The sequence below is a fragment of the Enoplosus armatus genome, chromosome 12 (assembly GCF_043641665.1).
Source record: "Enoplosus armatus isolate fEnoArm2 chromosome 12, fEnoArm2.hap1, whole genome shotgun sequence".
NCBI classification, from domain to species: Eukaryota; Metazoa; Chordata; class Actinopteri; order Centrarchiformes; family Enoplosidae; genus Enoplosus; species Enoplosus armatus.
Window position 1 is genome coordinate 9,781,989 of NC_092191.1, and position 20,111 is coordinate 9,802,099.

The 20,111-nt window shown below is 40.3% G+C and overlaps 1 protein-coding gene across 1 annotated transcript in view; it reads right to left on the reverse strand.

Moving 5' to 3' along the window:
• Positions 1-19,774, reverse strand: part of sorcs3b (sortilin related VPS10 domain containing receptor 3b) — a 38,331-nt gene extending 18,557 nt beyond the window's left edge. Inside the window, exons 1-5 of the mRNA XM_070916590.1 lie at positions 19,076-19,774; positions 5,405-5,472; positions 1,361-1,460; positions 1,043-1,201; positions 771-844 (exon numbers count right to left, since the gene is read on the reverse strand). Of these exons, the coding sequence (XP_070772691.1) occupies positions 771-844; positions 1,043-1,201; positions 1,361-1,460; positions 5,405-5,472; positions 19,076-19,774 (1,100 nt within the window). The remainder of the gene's footprint in view (positions 1-770; positions 845-1,042; positions 1,202-1,360; positions 1,461-5,404; positions 5,473-19,075) is intronic.
• Positions 19,775-20,111: the final 337 nt, after the last annotated feature.

The following is a 20,111-nucleotide window of genomic DNA, read 5'->3' on the forward strand; positions in this document are numbered from 1 at the left end:
GGCTGTAGATGGACATCCCTATTGTGTGAAACCCATAGCAAGGTGTTGTTATCTCCTGTAAATCAGTCAGTGTAGAATCTGCAGCACCTGTGGCAATTAATCTCAATTCACCAAAGAATCAACAGAAGGAAACAAGGGAGAAGGGTAACAACACATCAGCTATTCCCATAAATATCTCCATATCCAAAGCAAATGTGTGTAGTTATGAAATTGTGGGTGGCTGCAATACCATTTTGAAAAATAACTATTCGACACAATGTGCGTGAAGGAAAGGTTTTCAAAAGCACAAATAATGTATTGTTTCAGGTGCCGCTATACCCGCTGCGGTGTTCTTATTCGTCAAACGTCTCGCTGTTCATGCATGTGGAGAGGATGTCCTCCAACCAATGTCCTTTCTTTCCCGGCTAAAAAACACACTTGCGTTTGACACATACCATGACAAACAGGGATAAACGGCTCACATCAATATTCACTGCCTTGTGCCCGAGCAGTTGAGATTACTAAATGACAGCAACAACAAAAACAGCATGTCATGTTTGTGTTATGGAAAAAGAAGCACAATATTCCTTCAGGTCTACGTGACATGGATATAATCAGGTTTGTGCTTGACTGCCATGGGAGAAGGGGGGGGGGGGGGGGGGGGGGGGGCTGTTTTTGACAAGAGGTCACTGGATCCTTCTGACAGCATAGGGTCATGAACACTATCATTATGCAAATTACAATCAATCACTGTGCAAAACAGTTCAAAAATAGGATCCATGTAATCATACCAGTAGAATCGTCCTGGCATCACGTTGTCGTGAACGAGCTGCCACTTCCTCCCAAAGTCCATTGAACTGTACAGCTGCAAGATAAAATTAGGCCGATCTTCACCATACTTAAAAGTTTTAGGAGGCAGATATTGTTAATGAGCAGCACAGCTATCACCACATCCACAGCAGAATCACATAAAAACAAAAATTTTAAATCAGCTTACAGATTCAGCATCATATATTTTCTTATTTGCACTTAAAGGTTCATTGTGGATTCACTCAGAAGCTACCTTGCCGTCATGACTGTAAGCCAGTATCCAGTTCTCCTGTGCAGGGTGGAAGAGCAGGCTCAGGATATTGAAGTTAATGAGATGCTTCTCAAAGCTTGCCCCTTCATCTGAACTGATGAGAACAGCGCTCTCTACCTCTGGGTCGCTAAGCATCATTATCTAAAGTACAGAGGGACAGATGTGGGGTATGGCATTAGAGAAGGGAGGGAGACAGAGATACAGACATTTGACAGCAATTTTAAAAAACTGTAATTTGATGTCAGGACTAAGTTCGTAAGAGCTCTAACAGAGAGATAAAAGCAACAGAGAAACGCTGACCTTCTGTTTGTTGGTAGGGCAGACGTACAGGTAGCTTAAAACTGTCCTTGAACCCACTTTGTCGTTCAGTTTGATGTAGGTGCTTCCATAATCAGTAGATCTGGACACAAACAAAAAAAAACATGTTGCATGTTGGATGGAAGAAATCCATTAAAGACCTGTCTGAGACAGATTTTAAAGCACCATACCAGTGGTTTGGCATGTTTTAGCTCATTAACTGCAAATCAGTTATTCTTTACGTGACTGCACCTCCGAAGCACATCATAAGTTTTTAGATTGATTTTCTACCATTCAGGCAGCCTTTTGCTTTACAGAATGAAAATCAACTTGCACAGAGAGAGACTAGCTTCATGCTAATGTGTTGTTTTTGTTTCTGTTGCTTTTGTAAATGCACTTTGTTGCAGTCCTGCATGAAATGTGCTACAGTGAAAAAGTGTTCTATCATTACTCCACCAGCCATCTCCTGTAGGTGGCTCAAATTATAAAAAGGACCAAATGGGGAAAAAAATAACTCAGAAAATCACACTCACTTATGGAAGAGCCTGCTCTTTATTCAACCAACATGCTTCAGCACATGGTGGCGGCTGAATAAAAAGCAAACCTTTCAAGTAGTCAGTTAGTGACGCAGAGATATCTTTATACAGAAATGTGCTGTACAAACAGAGAGATTAAATAAATCACTATTAAAAAGGAACCCAGTGGAGTATTTGACCCATGCATGTTTTGATGCTCGGGTCCCCATTTTGTTTGTATCTTGCGCTCTATAAGCAGTGTTGCCAACTATTTTCAATGGAAAGTAACTAAAGCCTACTCGAGAAGTTGCTGGATGTCACACGCCAATTTGCATATGTGTGATGTCATTACATACGTTTTTACATATATACAAGATTTGGAGACTGTGGAATTTATATATCATGAATAGAGACGATCCAAACACTGGAATAAGCTCACTCACAAAATGTGACTTAAATAAGTCAAGTAAATCATTTAGAACCCAAAGAAAATGAGAAGGAGTTCCCCGGACATTGACAGCTCATTCACGTAACAGTCTGACTGAAGATTGTTCAACTGTGCATTCACTCAGAAATGCCGGCGTTGGAGGAGTTATGGTCTGTCCAAAAAGTCATTAGATTCGTTTGCTTTTCTGAAAGTCACCAAATCCAGCAAAAAAGTGCAAGTTGGCAACACTCTCGCTAGCTTGAGGACACACATGTGCACGCAGGCAACAGGACACGTATCATTGCCAACTATGCAAGCTGTAAAATACGTAGCAGAACCAGATGAGCAGAGGAAGTACCGATGCAGATGCAGAGGAGGACAATGTCAACTGGTGAAGGTGAAGCACCAGTCAAAACAAATAAATACATTTACCTCAAATGAAAAGGAGGCTACAGTATAGGACGTCAGTTTATTCCACCAATCAACAATTGGTGGCAATAATACAGCAAGACATGTAGCAATGCACCAGCAAAAGACAGGAAGTTAAAGACTGCTGATCAATGTAAACATAGATTATGAGTTTAAAAATGCATGTTTAAAAAAAACATCGGCTTTGCAAACGGAAGGAAAGTGTTCAACAGGTGTGTTAAGCTTCGAGGATACACACATAACCTAACTGTGTTCACAAGAAAACTCCACAGGGTACCTTTAGCATATTGTAACATTTTGGAAAAAGTAAGTTGTCACTGTGTGGTAAATATATTAGCGTGCAGGGGATAATCGGAAGACTCCTTCTTGCTACTACATTAAAGAAAGCTCTGACAAACAAAAAAAAATGCTTTCAGAGAGTGTTCACATTTTGACAACCAACAAGAAAATATGGATTTCAAGGGAAGAATAATGCAAGCTTTCTGCATTAAAAAGGTTGACACATTCATTAGGCATTTCACACACTCGCAGCTACAACACCATTCAGCAATAGTGCAGCTTTGACAAACACATTATGCAGACTAAACATTCACTTTACACACATCACGCAAGTCTTTGCAAGCTGATTTTCATGCTACACTGGCATGTAATGAAACCAGCAGCTGCCTGCAAGGTAGGAAATCAATTTATGAACTTCATGTATACTTTGGAAAATGGTCAGCAGAAAGATACGTACAGTAAATAAAGGGCTAACACATCCAACATGAGCATGCAGTAGTTCAACAACAGAGTGATGAGCACATTGTAAGCTTACAGTATATAAGTCATTACTCTCCTTTCATGCTAGTAGATGTTTAAAGACAGAGAGGAAGTAATTTAAAGACATCCTTAAACAGAGCAGAGATGAAATCCCCTTTCATACAGTTTTTTTTTTTCCTTTAATCAGTGCTAGAAGGGCCTTTTGTTCTCTCTGTTTTCATCTGATTTAGTTTCATCCTCTTGCATTCAGTTTTCTTTTCAGAAGGGAAAGCTTACATTTGGTATGGTGTTGCTGTAGTACAACAATTTACAACACAAAGGTGACATATTCAGGTTTTACAGTGAAATATGTTGAAATGTAAAAAGCACATTATTTATTCATTAAATTGCCTGTGTTTGAATAAAATAAGACGTTTAGGTCTGTCGCAACATATGAAGATACTTGCGCTTCACAGAGCTGCCTGTTCCTTGCAAGTTCATGATCAAGTAGATGTGTTTGTCATCCCAATCTTCATATTTCTCCTCACCACAAACAGCCAATCCACGCTCTCAGTTCTACCTGAGTGCCTCCAAATGTAATTTCACTGCATAATTGGATAGATACCCAGTGTCTGGTATCATTGTCTGTGCATTAATCTGAATAGTCCCATTTGCTGTTGACATTGTTTTCAAAGACTTTCCCCTAAACACATTTGTATTTGCGCTTAAGTACTCCTTTCAGCATATCTGTCTTTGATTGCAGCTGTGGAAGAAAGCCTTTTAAATGACGTTATTACGCCGTGAAGTTTCTTTAGCAGGCAGAAAGGCAGCCATCTCGAAACACAAAGGGACTCGATGTGTTTAGATTCTGCAAGTCACCGAGTTGATCTGCACATTGCATTTTGCCTCCAACAGTGGCCTGGAGCTGTAGTCATAAATCATTTGTTATGTTATCACAGAAATCATTTACTCCTGATTCTTTTCATAACATTCAAATCTGTGCTTTTCTAATACCCATACTAAGAGCCTTGTGCACCCCCTGAGGTACACTCTAATTTACTCCATTGGTGCTATTGTTAAGCAGACACCTTGATGATGGAAGACCTCCTGTACACAATATGGGATTTCAAAACGTGTCAAGTCGGGTGTAAATCTTAGCGGCGCCTCTGGTGAAACAGATATTAATTTGAAACTCTATGCTTGGCGGACTGATGGTCTCTTTTTCACGTGTATTTCAGAATGAAATGAGTTCTCTGCAGGCTATGGGAGAGGTGAGAAAGAAGGCATATCAGAGGCTGGATTGGGCTCTATGGTATAATCCTTAATGAATTCCATTCTTATTTATGACCTGACAGGGCACTATAACTCACCTCTCAATACATACTGAATGGAATTACTACGGCTATACAGTAGCAATTGCATGTCAATTGCCTCTGAAACAAAAAGGTTACGGATGACAATCAATCAAAAACTCCATCAGGAAGTTTCTAGGTCAGAGGAAAAGAGCCACAGATCCGAACAAAGAGTCCCTCAGATAAGTCTTCCGGTTTATCTTTCAAAAATAGCCTTTCAAAACATTTCTTTACCGATGATGGACAGAAAGGAGTTTGGTCCTTTGCTAAAAGGTTGTCGCAGTCTCAGTTGTGTTATTTATGGGACTGCAGGAAGCAAAGAGGAGGATGCTTCATTCTGAGCTACTTCAGATTGCTTTATTAAAACGTACTTTATATTGGCTTCTAGTGTAACTTGATAGTTCATATCCTAGCAAGGGAGGACACTATAAATCATACTTACAGTACACTGCACTCTCTATGAATATATTATTTTTATTGTTTTTAGGGATGTGCTTTTGCATTTTTATAAAATTCTTCCATTGATGCCGTAAGTGTTCTATTTAGATGGAAAAGGAAAACAGCAATGATTAAAAAACAAACTTACCTCCAGAGTGAGCTCTCAGTAACAGCACCCAGGTTGAAGTCATACAGCTTAGTCAAGATGAGGATCACCTACAACATAACAGCAACAGACATATGTAATTACATGCCAACGTCTGCTCTAAAAAGCCTTTGCATAAGTGTATCACCAGCATACATTACCTGTCTACACCTAATGGTGTGGAATGAATACAACATGCCTGCTACATCCCTTTACTAATAAATATCAGCCTTGTACAGTATGTAATCCCAATGACAAGTGATCCTCATGTTGTCAAGAGATGTCAGTCTGCTGGTGGCAGGATCTGAAAAAAATCCATGTGGGCTGTCAGGAATTGTGTCTGTATCTCATGTGGAATGATACCTACATGACAGCAAAATCTGAACATAATTGTTCACTGAACAATGAAAAGAAATGTAGTCAGTGGCTGCACCGCACCAGCCTCTCTCATCCTCTTTTCTTTTTCATTTTAAATTTCTGTCTTTCTTCTACCTTCACAGTACTGAGGTATAGTGTAGCTGCAAAAGCACCAACAAATGTTGATCTCAAATGTTGGTGGAGGATGTTATGTTGCTCATTTTACTCATTGGAAGACGTCCAGTTTTGGCTAAATGCTTTTGCGTGGTCTCTGAGGATGATTGGACAATGTGTTTCTGGGGAAACAAAAATGTATCCCATAAAAGCCTGCCAAGGCACAGAGGGCAGAGTGAAATGGTGTGCAAACTAATTATTGTCACTCCAATGGCATTATAAATGACTTCCCATGGGGATGCTCATAACTCAGGACAGAAAGGGGGGTTGGGGTAGAGAGTTTAGGGCAGGGCACGGAGGGAGGGAGAAGTAATGGTAGATAATAACAATCAAGGAGCAGAAACATGGCATAATATGACAAATTTTTTAAAAAGCCTGAAAGATAGGTCAAAAGCTCAATTACAGTGAGTTTAAACACATTAACCTTATGGGACCCACGGAACGAGTCATTAAACCGAGAGAAGCCACACAAGACTTGGAGGAACAAAGACATGCCTCTAAGTCTGCTTTGAAAATGTTAAAAACCCAATTGACCCACAATTTAGCCATCAAACAGCCACTGTGCATGGCTGGGAATATCTGCGTTACAGGTTAATTAACCAATCACACAGAGATATAAGCATTTGCATAACTAAATGCACCATGTCTGCAAGGTCCAACGCTAGAGTCTGAATCAATTTGGAGTGCAGACTTAGTTAAATGGCTGTGATGTTAGGCCTAATTGCCTGCTTTGAAAAATAGATGCAAGAGAAAAACTCGGCTCAACTGTTGATCGTTTGTCTCTTCAGTTCTCTTTTGCTAACAACAATGACTCTGTGTCATGGGACATTATAAATACTAAGAGGTAAATTGAATCTGGAATTGATTTTATCAGTGTCAAACTAGAGGCAGTTCGTTCCTAACCAAAGGGATTCAAATATCCAGCACTGCAAATTAACTGAGTGAACAGCGAATGAATGTTCACAGTTTCCAATCACTTGCACCATTTTGCACACGGATCCAATTTAATCAAATGTTCACGAGTTTAGTTGAGGATGTCAGATAAAATAGCCCCAAAAGGCAAAACTTGATAGCTAAAAGCCTCTTAGCACCCAAGCTGTAATTGCCATTAGGAGCTCTGTCTTAACTGTTGTCAACGTGTTTGTGCGGTTGGCTCATTAAGAAAAGCTGACCCATTGAATTGGGTCAGTGAAGATCTACCTCAGGGACCCAGAGACTAGTGAGGCAGATGACTGTTTGGATGATTTGTCCCTAAGTGGATACATCAAGAGTACATCACTGGAGACTGCGTGTTCCCACGTCTTCAACATTATTGATAGGCTGTGCATCTGTGGCTCATGTCAATAGGGAGCAACTGCTATCCATGCAAATGCTGAGACAAGCAGCGAGGGCACATGACTTGCACGCCAGATGCACAACTTAGAGGGTGAGAGCCCGACAAATGAAGTTGCATTAAACGCAAATTCTAAGAGTTTATGGTGCAGCCTTGCATTTATGTAAATACTGAGAACAAACAAACACAAAATGGCTTCCAGAATTATTTTGAGCCTTCTAGGTAAATACAATTTTCCATGCATATCATCGCTCACTTGCATACATGAAATTAAGTAAGGACCCTGGAAGGCCAAAAGCAGTGCATTTATTCATGTTTATGTTTTATTGATGTGAGCAAAGAGAGCTTTGCCCCGGGAAAGTCAACCAATCATTTTTCAGATTGGCTCTCAGCCTCCGAGGACTTGGGTTTAGTCATCCTTTTATCCAAACATTCTATTCTTGTCGCTTTCTTTCCCTTCTTTGCTTCCTTTTTATCTATCTTTTTTTTTTCTTTCTGTCTTTCTGTTTCTTTTTCAGGCTCTCCAGGTACTTTCTTTTGCTGTGTTTTTTTTTTTTTTTTTGACATCCAGCATATTTCACGAGGAACCCGCGCATGGAGAATATAAAAACAAAAACAATATACATTAAAAGGCATATCACAAGTGCTGTTCAGCCATGCAAGGATTTTGACTCTTTCAGATAGTTGAATATAGACAGCCTCCATGGCAACAGAGGTGTTACAGCCATAACGTCATTGCGATATACTGTATCAACCCGACGCAAATGTCTCAGCAACACACAGACCTACACACTCCGCTTGCACAAGCGCTCAAGCATGCAGCGTATGCATGTGCGGCACATTCGCAGACTGTGAGACCAAATCAAATCTTTAGAAATTCCATATCAGTGTTTTGGGTTGTTTTTTTTTTAAGTGAAATGCTCAAATGTTTAAAGTGCTTCAGTGGGACGTGAGAGGCATCTCAACACCATGTTGGTGGGCAGAATATTTTCTACACAGCTCGCAATTTAGGTATGAATCACCTCTGTGTACTGTACAGCAATACGGCTATTAATAAAAACGAAATAGACTGTTCCTGCACATCAGCACAGATTTATTATGCTTTCTAACACTACACTTCAAATTGAACCTGTTACTTATTCAGCCACCAGTAAAGCATCATTAAGACGGCGCCCCTCAAACATTATTTCTGCCTAATTGGGTAGTCAAGGGAGAAAAAGGGACCCTTACTCTAAACATCACACCTCCAAAAGATTGTTGTTTCGTTTCTTCTCAGGAGTAACACATCGCGGGAAGCAGAAACAATCTTTAGAAAGGCAAGAAATAAAGCCACTTTCATGTAGATCTGACACTGTTTTTGAACCTAACCAGAGGGGACAACTGAAGGATCTAAATTAATTTCCAAGGGACGCCCAAAGTTGATAACAGTGAATGATGTAAGGCTCTTTGTAATAACACAGTTAACAGCTCATACTCAGAGAAGCATTGACACACGTCTTTTTTTTCTTTTTTTTTTCCACCTTTAGCATCCTGTGAAAAGTTCACCACTAAAATGATACACATTTACATTCTCATGAATACACATACATTTTTGAATGTGGTACTGTAGGGTAAACACATCTCCCGGGAGTAACCCTCGTCTATATGCCTCCTCTGAGTCCAACCGCAACATCAAAACGCCTGACAACTCGCTGAAATGTGTCAACACTAATTAAATCATTTGTTAAATATAAGCTTTCATAAGCTGATTTTCACCCAAATATGCCACCTTTCTCTGTCAGCTGTCTTAAGGTCAGTTTATGTGACCTTATCAGATTTGATAAAACAGAGTAAAGGTGGGATTTGAATCCAAGTGATTGAATTAAAAATAATCCGACAAGCCTTGACGTTCTTTTATCTGTGTGCAGCAGCACATACAACATAAAACATACAGCAGAAGTTAACACAGACTAGAGCTAGACAGTATATCAGCCGATATTAGCTTATTGCAGATATATCTGTATTGGTGAATATGTTGGCCGATAAGTTCAGCTAGGTTTGAGGTCATTTAGAAACAATGTCTCCTTTACATAGTTTGTCCACCAGAGAGCACTGACATGATGACACCGTAAAATGTCCCGCTTAATTATTAACTTGGCTAAAATTTTTAAAGTAGCTATAATCTAGCGTCATTTTTAGTGATGAACCTACAGAGACTTATCACCTGAATCTGCAGCTCCCCTCCGCTTTACAGAGCTTTATAGTGAGTTTCAGCTCATTGTTCAGCTGTCCGGATAAAAACCTTACTGTTTTGGTTCACTCTCACTGCTCTCATAACATCCTGTTTGGCCGCAGCAGGCAGCTGTACGCAACCTGCTCAGCACCACACGGCTAAAGAGCCAGATATTTCAAGACTTCAAAGAAATTATGATGTTGCTCCGTATCTGTTGGATGCCTAAATAAGCAGCTGTTTGTCAGTTTGTCATATCAGCTTTAAAGGTGTTGATAGGTCAACTAATCTGAGGGATCCGTATTACGATCGTGTGTTCATGTTTAAAAAACATTACCATCTACTGGTTTATCGTTATCGTATTGGCCTCAAATGTATCAGTCGAGCTGTAACACAGACTTGCAGTATAATACTGCAAAATAGATCAAATGTGAAAAGAGCAATCAACAAAACAGATCAGATCAAAAAGGAAATATAAAAGCAGTCTATATATCATTACAGGGGACATATAAACAGATATATTACAATAATTAAGCCATAATCATAAAAACATTGATGATATATCCTAAAATTCCTACAAAAAAAGTCACCTCTGAACCATAAAGAATGTTTTTTGAGAGCAAATGGAGTCTGCAATGGGCCAGATTCGGGTGATGCCAATATTTTACATAATTTTTCATAGCCGTGTGTAGATTACCCAAAAATTGACTCTCTGCCATTGCTGCTTTGAATAAGAAGCAGAAGAAGTGGTTTGGAAGAGGAAGCGGGGTGAAAACCATAGAACACAGTGGAAAGAGCCAAATCCACCAAATAATGCAGATCCACGGAGGCCCCCTAATGCATCCTGGCCATTATCAGACACCAAAAGCTGGCATATCAATGTGAGAAGAGCAAGCAGGGACTCCATTGTTCACCTCACTACACAGCATTTCGCTGGCCTGTTCACGCAGATGCAATCCTGAGGATACAAAAATAAAACCCGTTTCATTTGTTGTTAAGCTCATTACATTCTCGACTTCATTAAGGGAAGGAAGACAGAAGCCAAGGGCAAAAAAGAGTCACTTGAGTAATTTGACAAACACTGTGTTTTCTTTAAGTCAACTAACTAATTAATGTCCTAGATCTCTCACCCACAATGAGAACATTTCAGGTCCGTTGTAGACTATCACTTTTAATTCACATTCCTTGTGATATGAGGGGGAAAAGATCACCAGCCAAGCACAAGAAAAGAGTGTTTTGTGTCCTTTGTTGAGCCAAATGGGATTTAGAAAAAACACACTTAAAATCTACGACTACTAGTGTAGATGTAGAAAGTAGTCCGTGTATCAAAATGAGCTCCAAACTTTAGTGTCACAACACATCCAACAATGTAGACATAAATTGTAACTTCTTTTTTTCCCCTCTCTCATAAGATTAAAGACTAATATATTCATGCATCCATTAGAAATTATCTGATGCAAACACCTGCAGAGAAAAGAAATACAGTATTGGTTGCAAATTTGCATAATTTTTCTTTAAGGCTTGACAGCAGCGAGGGCAAAATCAAGATGCACTGCAAGTGGGTGGAGGGATAAAAACACAACATCTCCATTGTGGCTCTGTGAGGACGTCTCCAAAGTGGAGCACTTAGCAGGAAAGACAAACGTCTTTTAAGAGAAACGATGCGGTCGAAGAAAGGCCTTACTCTGTCCTTATCTTATCTGTGGACCAAATTGATTGTTGGTACTTTTGTGGGTGAAAACATACTCCGGGGATGCTGCTTTCATCAAGTAAACCTCAGCAAAATGTCCCTTGTGCATTAGTCTGCTGTCTGTATGTTTTCTTATCCTCCCGCCTCCTGAGCTTTAGTCATATAGCTCTGATGCTTTGAGCTTCAGAGGTTTCAGCAATCAATTCAGTCCATTATGGGGGGAAATTAATGAAATGGGCTGAATATAAAAGGGTTTTACTTCAAATACAGCTCTATTGTAAGAGGGTTTTGTGGGCATGGTATGTCTCTCTGCTGCTAACAATTATACACAACAAACTGTGCTATTTTCCAGTAGTGGGATAAAAGATTGTGATTGGTCTGCTTCATTTCTTTTAGGGAAGCTTGGGGTAAAAAGCCGGTGAAATATGTTTAATGGACCAGGCATAGAAGCGTATACTCCACGCTCTGTCCATACTTCCCCTTTGTGTTTTGTTGTTGACGTCAAGGCACAAAGCACTGTGGTTTATACAAAAGGTGGAAAAACAAGGAACGCAGTATTTCAAGGACAAATCTGATGGCAATCCATTTAAATGTTTTGACACATTCGACAAAGTTTTAGTCACATCCCGTGCAATTTAAAATTAATTTGATGCATTGTAAGCAGTGTGGAGAGCCAAAAATACAACATTAGCATTTTATTCTTACAGGACTTTTTTTGTTCAGTGCCACTCTCATTTGTTCGTTTTTAGTGTTCAGAGGTTGAAGGTACAGTAGCATGACAACAGCGACTCTTTTTGTGTGTTATTCATTAAGCCATGGAATACAATGGAGATTGGAAATTTACCAGGGTGAAATATGATAATATAAAATCTTGAACAGGTTCTGAACACTAGCTAGCATTTTGGGAGAACTTTGAACTATGTAACACCATTCAGACATCTTCCAGTCTCTTCTGTTCCTTCACAGCTTTGGCTCCTAATGGCTCGGCTTCTGCCCGTGGGGGTCTGAGCTGAAGCCAAAGGCGGTAGTGGGTCCAAATTGAGATTTTGAAAGAGTCGCCCTCCACCTAAAATTACCCCCTTCACTGCCAAAAGTGCTGAGAGACTAGGATCATGAGCAAAATGTGTCACACATATCCCCGCTCTGTCATTTCTCCCATCACTTATTTGCATTTCTCATCAAGAGTAGCCAGTCTGTGCTACTCTTGAAGTTTTAGTTAACATTCAGGTTTTGAGTTTCTATTTCTTCTACAGTTTACTACTTATTCGTTTTGCCAGCTACATTTGGAGTGAAACATGCTGCCAGGATTCCCTTTTCCAGGGAAAAACTCACTACGTTCTTGGACCGAACTCATAGGGACGTGGTCAAGTTGGAGGGTGGGCGTCAGTGTTGCCAGATTGGGTGGTTTTCCAGCACATTAAGCGAGTAAAATTAGTGATAATTTGGGCTACTTTTTATACCATTTGGGAGGTTTCCCCTGACAAAAAGTTGTAGATACAGTCCAGTGAATGGGCCCCTTCTCCTCTCCAGGTATTATGATTCAGACTGACAGGGCACTGAGTTCAATGGGCTCGACACACATTAACTGATAACTGATGACCGACAAAACCAAATGTCATTTCAGTTCATTACAGCGAGGAAAAAACTTTGGGTTACAAAGTCATAACTCTGTGATAAAATCCTTGTAAAAGCTTACATCTGTTCATATAAGTGATGGCTTTTTACGTTTAACGTGATCTGAAAGACTTGAAAGCAGATTATTTTTCATTACTTTAACCGTGGTTTTGGGTCCGGGGTCTACATCCTGAGTCCCACATGGGGTTAGGTTTAGGCAACAAAAGCACTTTGGTTAAGGTTAGGAAAGATCATGGTTTTGATTATTGTCAATAAATACTGTACTGCACTTCAAATCACTGATGACCACCACCTTTCGCTAAGTGCCAAACTTTAACCATAAGAAAGTTGTATCATGCTTTGGTTGCTTCGATTGGATATTGTAGGACAACAAATTAAATATGTTGTCAGGGATTATTTTACAGATACATTCAACATCAACATTTTGTGACTTACCAGATACGTTACGTGACAACATTTCCTCATTATGTTGATAGAAACATCTCATTACGCATCACTACATAATGCATTTGCTGTGACAAAATAGCAGTATATAAATACAATTTCTATGAGACAGGGTTAATAATGTGGGTCACAGGGAAAATTGGTTCTACACAGTTATGTTATTTTTACACTTTGCCTACTTAAATTGTGTATAATGTGACATTTTGAGATATTTGTTTGTTTCTTTGCACGTTTTGGTCACAAAATTAATTAAGTTTACTGTAACATAAAGCTAACAATTTTTAAACATTAATGTCATAGACTGCCTCATCTGTATTTGTCACACCCAGTTTAAAGTTTTGTTGTTTACCATCCTAACAGCTGCGGTTGGCCATCTATACTTTCTGAAATGTTTCCAGAACATCTCCAGAACAGAAAGAGCAACAGAAGCACAACCAAATACAAAAATCACATGACAGGAAATTTCAATTACCTCTGTGTGGAAAATTGAACAACTGAAAGAAATAGCAAGAGTATACAGCAAAGAAGGATAGAAATGAATGAGAATATAGTCAAAGATGGTGATGAACAGCACTATTTAACAGCAGAAAAGCACAGCGTGAAATCAGAAATTAAAGGCTTGGCTTCAGCTTCAGAGATGAAATGGCAGTAGTTGTAAAGTTAGAATACAATTAGATGTTATTTCAAATTCAATGTTTAGTTGTTTAAATAATTCATCATCTCATGACATTCATATTGATGTCAATTTACCTCTGCTCCAAAACAATCATTAACTCGTGTATGATGTGTAGTTTCTGTCAAGTGTTACCCTTGCAAAGATTTGAAGAACATTTTGTCATAATTTCTGAATAACTGTCCATATTTATTTGTCAATTTATATAGCTTCGGGTTTTGACTATAAAACCCTTTTGTGTTTTTTTTGTTCAAAGTAAAAGCAACCAGTCGTTTCAAAAGGATTTGTTCCAGGATACCCACTGAGCGAGTATTCTGCTTTCTAAATGTGTCATTTTGTGTTTGGAAGTTTTCCATCACCTCCATTGATTGTGCTGTGTGTGTGTGTGTGTGTGTGTGTGTGTGTGTGTGTGTGTGTGTGGCTCTTTACGTTGGGTCTTTTCTATCTCACTAGATAGGGAAAAAAAACATTTCCCTCTGCAACTAATACATTCCCGTCACTGCAAACTGCCAAGTCAAACCATTATTTAAGCTGACTGCCACCTGAGCAATCCCAGTCATCTTTAAACATGATAGTAACTGCTGTGTGGCTTCAGGCAATATGCTGCTTCAAGGCCCAGTGAGGCTCGACACATAATGCTACCAAACTGGGGTCACTGGGTTTGCCGGATATTAGGCGTGATGAAACTAAAGAACTAAACAAAATCAGCCATGACCTTTAGGCATTAAAACTTATTTTCATAAAGTGCCACAGTGTTTTTGTTAACTCTCTCTCTCTCTGATGATTAATAAAGAGGTCGTCTCCCAATTTGAATTTGAATTTTATGATTCTTCCAATCAGAAAATGCATAAATTTGTTTTCATAACCTAATCACAGCTATAGTATGTGTCTGCCACACGGCGACAGTTATTAAACTAATTAATCACATGCAAACCTGTCAAATATGATTCTGCACCCGCTTTGTCACTTTGATTAAAATTGAAATATAAGTGTGTGTGTGTGTGTGTGTGTGTGTGTTAAAAAAAGAGAGGGACTGAGACTGATAGGGAGGCTGAAAGGAATCAAGCAGTGACATTGTGCTTGAACTCACAACTGATGGCAGGCCTTTACTTGCTGCTTAAAATGCACTTTGTGAGGCAAAACTACAGCCTAACTGCAGAGGAAGCGCTGACAGCCTATGTTGATGTGATGCATTATGGTCCCCGAGCACAAATGATTCATGAAAAGAAAAAAAAGCCACACATGCATGTCATTTGAAGAGTAAAAGTGGGATTTCACTGAATTATTACTACAGAGAGGGTGAAATTTGTATCCGGTGCGCCATAAAATAAAACTGAGCCCAAAAAACAAATGGGAAATGCTGCCTTTTTCTCAGCAAACCTTTAAAAATGGCCCACCCAGGCTCTGGAGCAATTGTTTTTGCTGTAGTAACCAGCAGTGTACCTCTTACATAGCACCCAGGGTTGCTGCAGTTTCTATCAGCATCTTACAATCACATCAGTGGACAGTGCACCCCTAAAGGCTTGAGGCGGGCTGGAATAATGAACAGAGTTATGGTGCTGACACCCCGAGGGACAAGCAGGTAAAGGACGAAACTGGCTGGAAGAAAAAAAGTTATCTTGATACTTTTTTTGGGGGGGGGGGGGGGGTTCCCCACTGGCAACTATATGTTTAGTAAAACATCTTAACTGACCTTAACTTAACTGATGGTGTATGGTGTAACAACAATATATGCTGCAGGATATCCTAATGCAAAGTGAGTCACAAGTGGGAAACAATTTGTACTGAAATGTTAAAACATGAACCACTTTTGATCTTCATCATCAAAATCAAAATCCCCTCAGCTAGCAACCGGGGGGCAGAGGATGATGGAAAGTGCATAAAGAAAATGTTTTACAAGGTTAAATATCTGCCCCTTTGACTGAGCACCATGTGATTTTTATATCAAAAGGGGTCTTACCCCAAATTATAACTGCAAAACCGGGAATATGCAGTTGTGCGTGTAGAATATGAAAGAGAAATGTGGGAAATTATCAGAAAAAAAAACCACATTGAAACTTTTTCTCTTTGTTGTATCTGAACACCCCGACAGTGGCAGCTTTTTCGTGCACTTTTCATCATCCTGTAACACCCACAAACTCTGGTCAAACACCTCTGTGAATTGGGAACCCATTCCATTTGATTTTATGGATCAAGGAGTTTCTATGCAACCAGCTCTGGCATGTTAAATGGAATGGCTGTCTATCTAATGAACCGGTTTTAAACACAAGTGTCCCCCAGGGCCTTGCCATTTCCTCTTTTTTATTGTCTATTTATACCGATGAGATTATGTGCAACAATAACTGCATCGTTCTGATTAAGCATGCGGACAACGCGGCCCAGGAGGCCTGTCTGATTCCCCGTCAGTCGCAGCAGAAAAAGACGATGTTACAGAGCTGACAGATTGGTTTTGACTCTCGCCACCTCAGACAAAACAACAAGATTTACTCCACGGTCCAAGAAGAACAGCTGGCCTCATCAGTGTCCAGCTCCTCCCAGAGCAAGTTTCTAATGGCAGGTCAGTGAGGATGACCAGACCCTTATTCTCATGGGACATTATTTTCACCAACATACAGTATAATTTCTTCAGCAGCAGCTCAGGGGATGTGATGTCAATAAAGACACTCATTAACTGTCCTCAGCTTCAACACAGTGTCCTAGTTTGGTCAGCTGTCTGTGAGGAGCTTGCAAAAATGGTCAATCAGCAGCCTAAAATAATTTGGCTGCCAATAACTCCCGATCACCAGCTGGCTTGCACACTAAGACTTTTGCCTTCAGGGGGGTGGGAGGGGGTGGTCTGCATCCCTTGAGAGAGGCATGTGCTGCAATGGCTGTTTTAAAAGATTACCAACATGGTCGTATCACAGCTTGAACACTCATGTGAGGCCAAAGACTGAAGCATTGATTTGCCCAGGACATCCCCAGCCAAGTGTGTTTATTAGTGTTCTTAATTAGTTTCATTTCTATTTTTGCTCCTCTACATGGCCCCCTTCCTTATAAATCATGGACTTGTATATCTCCATCCCCATTCACATTCAGGGCTGATTTAAGAAGCAAGAAACATGCACTGTCAATCAATACTACATGCAGTTAAGAAGCATGAATTTAAAAAAGTGAATTTGTGCAGCATATGTTTTATTCCCATGGTCGAGTCCAATCAATGTTATCTCTCATAAAGTCAGAGAGCAGAGAGCTATGACTCCAGGCTTTGATGTCTCAGACAATCATAGAAATCAAATAATAGTTGGAGGACTGATTTGTGGACAGATTTTAGGTTTTATACGATGAAATTCTTGATCACATCTGAACTCTGAAGATCCCCCCCGCTGGCGTTTTCTCCGTCACCTTCTACATCTTTCTCATTTCACTCCTATAGGATTTTACATCTTTGCCAGATCACAGGCAAAGTCTTGAAGTGAATATTTGATAGAGCAACCCTAGACGACAGGAATGAAGTAATTTTCCTTCAAATGTCCCTTTTAGATTGGATTTATTATCAGTCATTTACATCTAATATAGCCTGAGCTCTAACATCTAGTCATAAAATGCCATCAATTTAAACCCTGCAGTTCCACTCGTACTTTTGGGACGACAGAAAGGGGTTCCGACTGTATAAATCTCAGATGTTGACTGGCTGCAGTGACAAGCCCATCAGTAATGATCCAGTGAACAGTGTCCTGCAGTACAATAGGCCATCGTTGGTGAAGACATCTCAGACCAACATATTTCACGATACATCCCACAAATCAGGTTTTGTTAGGTGCGTTTCTGGTTTCTTTCTGTAGAAACTGTCCACAGCAGTGCATCAACATGGACACAGTCTGTGATGCCTCTGACGTTATGACATATATTCCCAAACAGAAAAAAATGTACCAGGTTGAATCATATAATCCATCCAGTGAAATATATCTGTGTTTTTGGATAATGTATGAATATTCTCAGTGTTTCTGGGACACAGAAATCTTCTGATGTGGTCCCAGATTAATGTTGCTGCCACACACCCTTTTGCCCAGCAAACGGAGGTGATCTGAATTACCTGAAGTAAAAAGGCAGAGTAGCTCCTTTCTTCTTTACAAAGCTGTTTGTAGTTTTTAGATCTTTGTGCCTGATAAATGCTGGAGCTTGCAAACACTCTTGTATGCTGTGTATCTAAAGTAAGAGATAAAATCTCCATGGCTTTGTCTTTGTGATGGTAAAATGGTGTGCAACCACGAAGTGTATGAGCAGCTGTGGTGTGTGTGTATGTGTGTGTGTGTGTGTGTGTGTGCATGCGCGCACGTGTGTGTGCATGATAGGGTGGGGGTGATCTGGATGGTTGCTGCAATGTCTTGTCATCCATTTAAGTTGTACACATTCCCATCAACCTGTTCTGAAGTGCAAAAATTGGCAACATTTCAACAACAAACATCTTGCACTGTAGTATTCATCCAGCCAATTAGACAACTATCAACAAAGTGTGAGTCAAATGTCAACGACAAAAGGTCAGGCTGTGTCTCATCAGCGTCACATTACGGGCCAGGTCGGACACAATCCCTTTTAATTGTAGCTGCTGCACCTCCCTGAGAGACATTACTTGATTATTTCATAAATAATTAATGTGTTGCGATTGCTGCCAAAATGCCTGCACCTTCCCATAGCTCAGTGAAACATAAATTCACCCGCGGGGTTAACTGTTAATTTAAAGTTCACGTGACAAACGCTCTGTTGAAATCAATGATTCTACTGTAGTTTGAAAAGGCGCGAGGGACTCCTGCAAGTGCACAGTCGTATCCATCATGCGTCCACACGAACAGCCGCGCAATACGCGTACAGTCACTTAACCTCCACAGGCAATAACGACAAACATCATCATGAATGTAGAAAGAGAAAATTCATTGTTCAATTCAAGACTATGTTGGACTGAAATCATGTGCTTGTAGGAAGGAATCTTCCTCGCGCGCGAAGAAACAGCTGTGCGTAAAGATGTGACAGATTCATGTAAATCTATTTAAAAAATGTTCAAAATTTGCATTTCACACAAACAAATAAATGAATTGCGTTGTAATCAGTGTGTGGGGGAAATGACACGTTCTCTTAAACCTTTATGATGAAGTGTTTTTTTTTATTAAACTGAAACTCACGCTGCTGTTGTGTCCGGACCAGTGCACCATCGCCTGGTTGTGTGCCGAGTCTCCCGACAGAGCAAAAGTAGAGGTGTCCAGGTGCGGCTCACTTTGCCTCGGGTTAGACCCTCTGGTTTCCTCCCCTGTGCGCCGGTACTCGGCTCTGGAGTTGGAGACACCTTGGACAGTCTCCACAAACCTCTCTCTTGACTGAGCTTCTCCACTCCTATCCACATTCTCGGTGTATGTTGTCTCCACGCTCCTTTTCCCCCTCTTTCTCGTGTCAGGAAACGTGTTTTCAAACATTAGATTCGAAGCAGGTCGCATTTGGTTGTCCTCGAAAATGTTACCATACTCTTTACCGGGCATTTTGAGACGGTTTTCATTGTTTGGTGCCGTTTTGATGCCGGTCGGTGCCTCCTTTCCAAGTCCACTCTGTCTTTCATTCCCTTGCTTGCCCGTGCTCGGTTTCAAAGCACCGGCTGCTTCCGTCTCAAAAGCGCTTAAAACTTTTGTGCTATTGTCGACTTTGAGTGAGACTTTGACCTCCGTTGATTTTCGGATGACACGTGCCTCCAGCAGCGTTACCTCCAGGCGATAAAATCTGTCGTTTGCTCTGGGAGAACTTATTTCCGCTTGAGCCACAAACTTGGGGTGAAAGGGGTACAGCAACACGAAAGCCACAAGAGAAAGACTCCAAAATAACCACAGTCCCATTGTGTTCTTCCAGACTGATAGTCTTCCAGTGGAGGGAAAAAAGATGAGGCAGAGCTATTCAACTTCTAAAATATTCAAGGTATCATCTTTACGAGCAAGAAGCCATTCAGCAGACCCGCTCACGTCCAGGAATTTGTCAAAGTGAGGGACTAGTTGGGGAGGCGCTGCGCATCAGGAAAACGCACCGACGGAGAGTGACTGCAGGAACGGTTTGAGCTCATTGTTCATGAGGATGTTTGAGATAAAAAAAACTGCTTTATAATGCTGAAATCACCCGAAATCAATTTGAAATTATTCCACGATTTTATTTTCGTCAGGGACGACAGATTTTTTATTC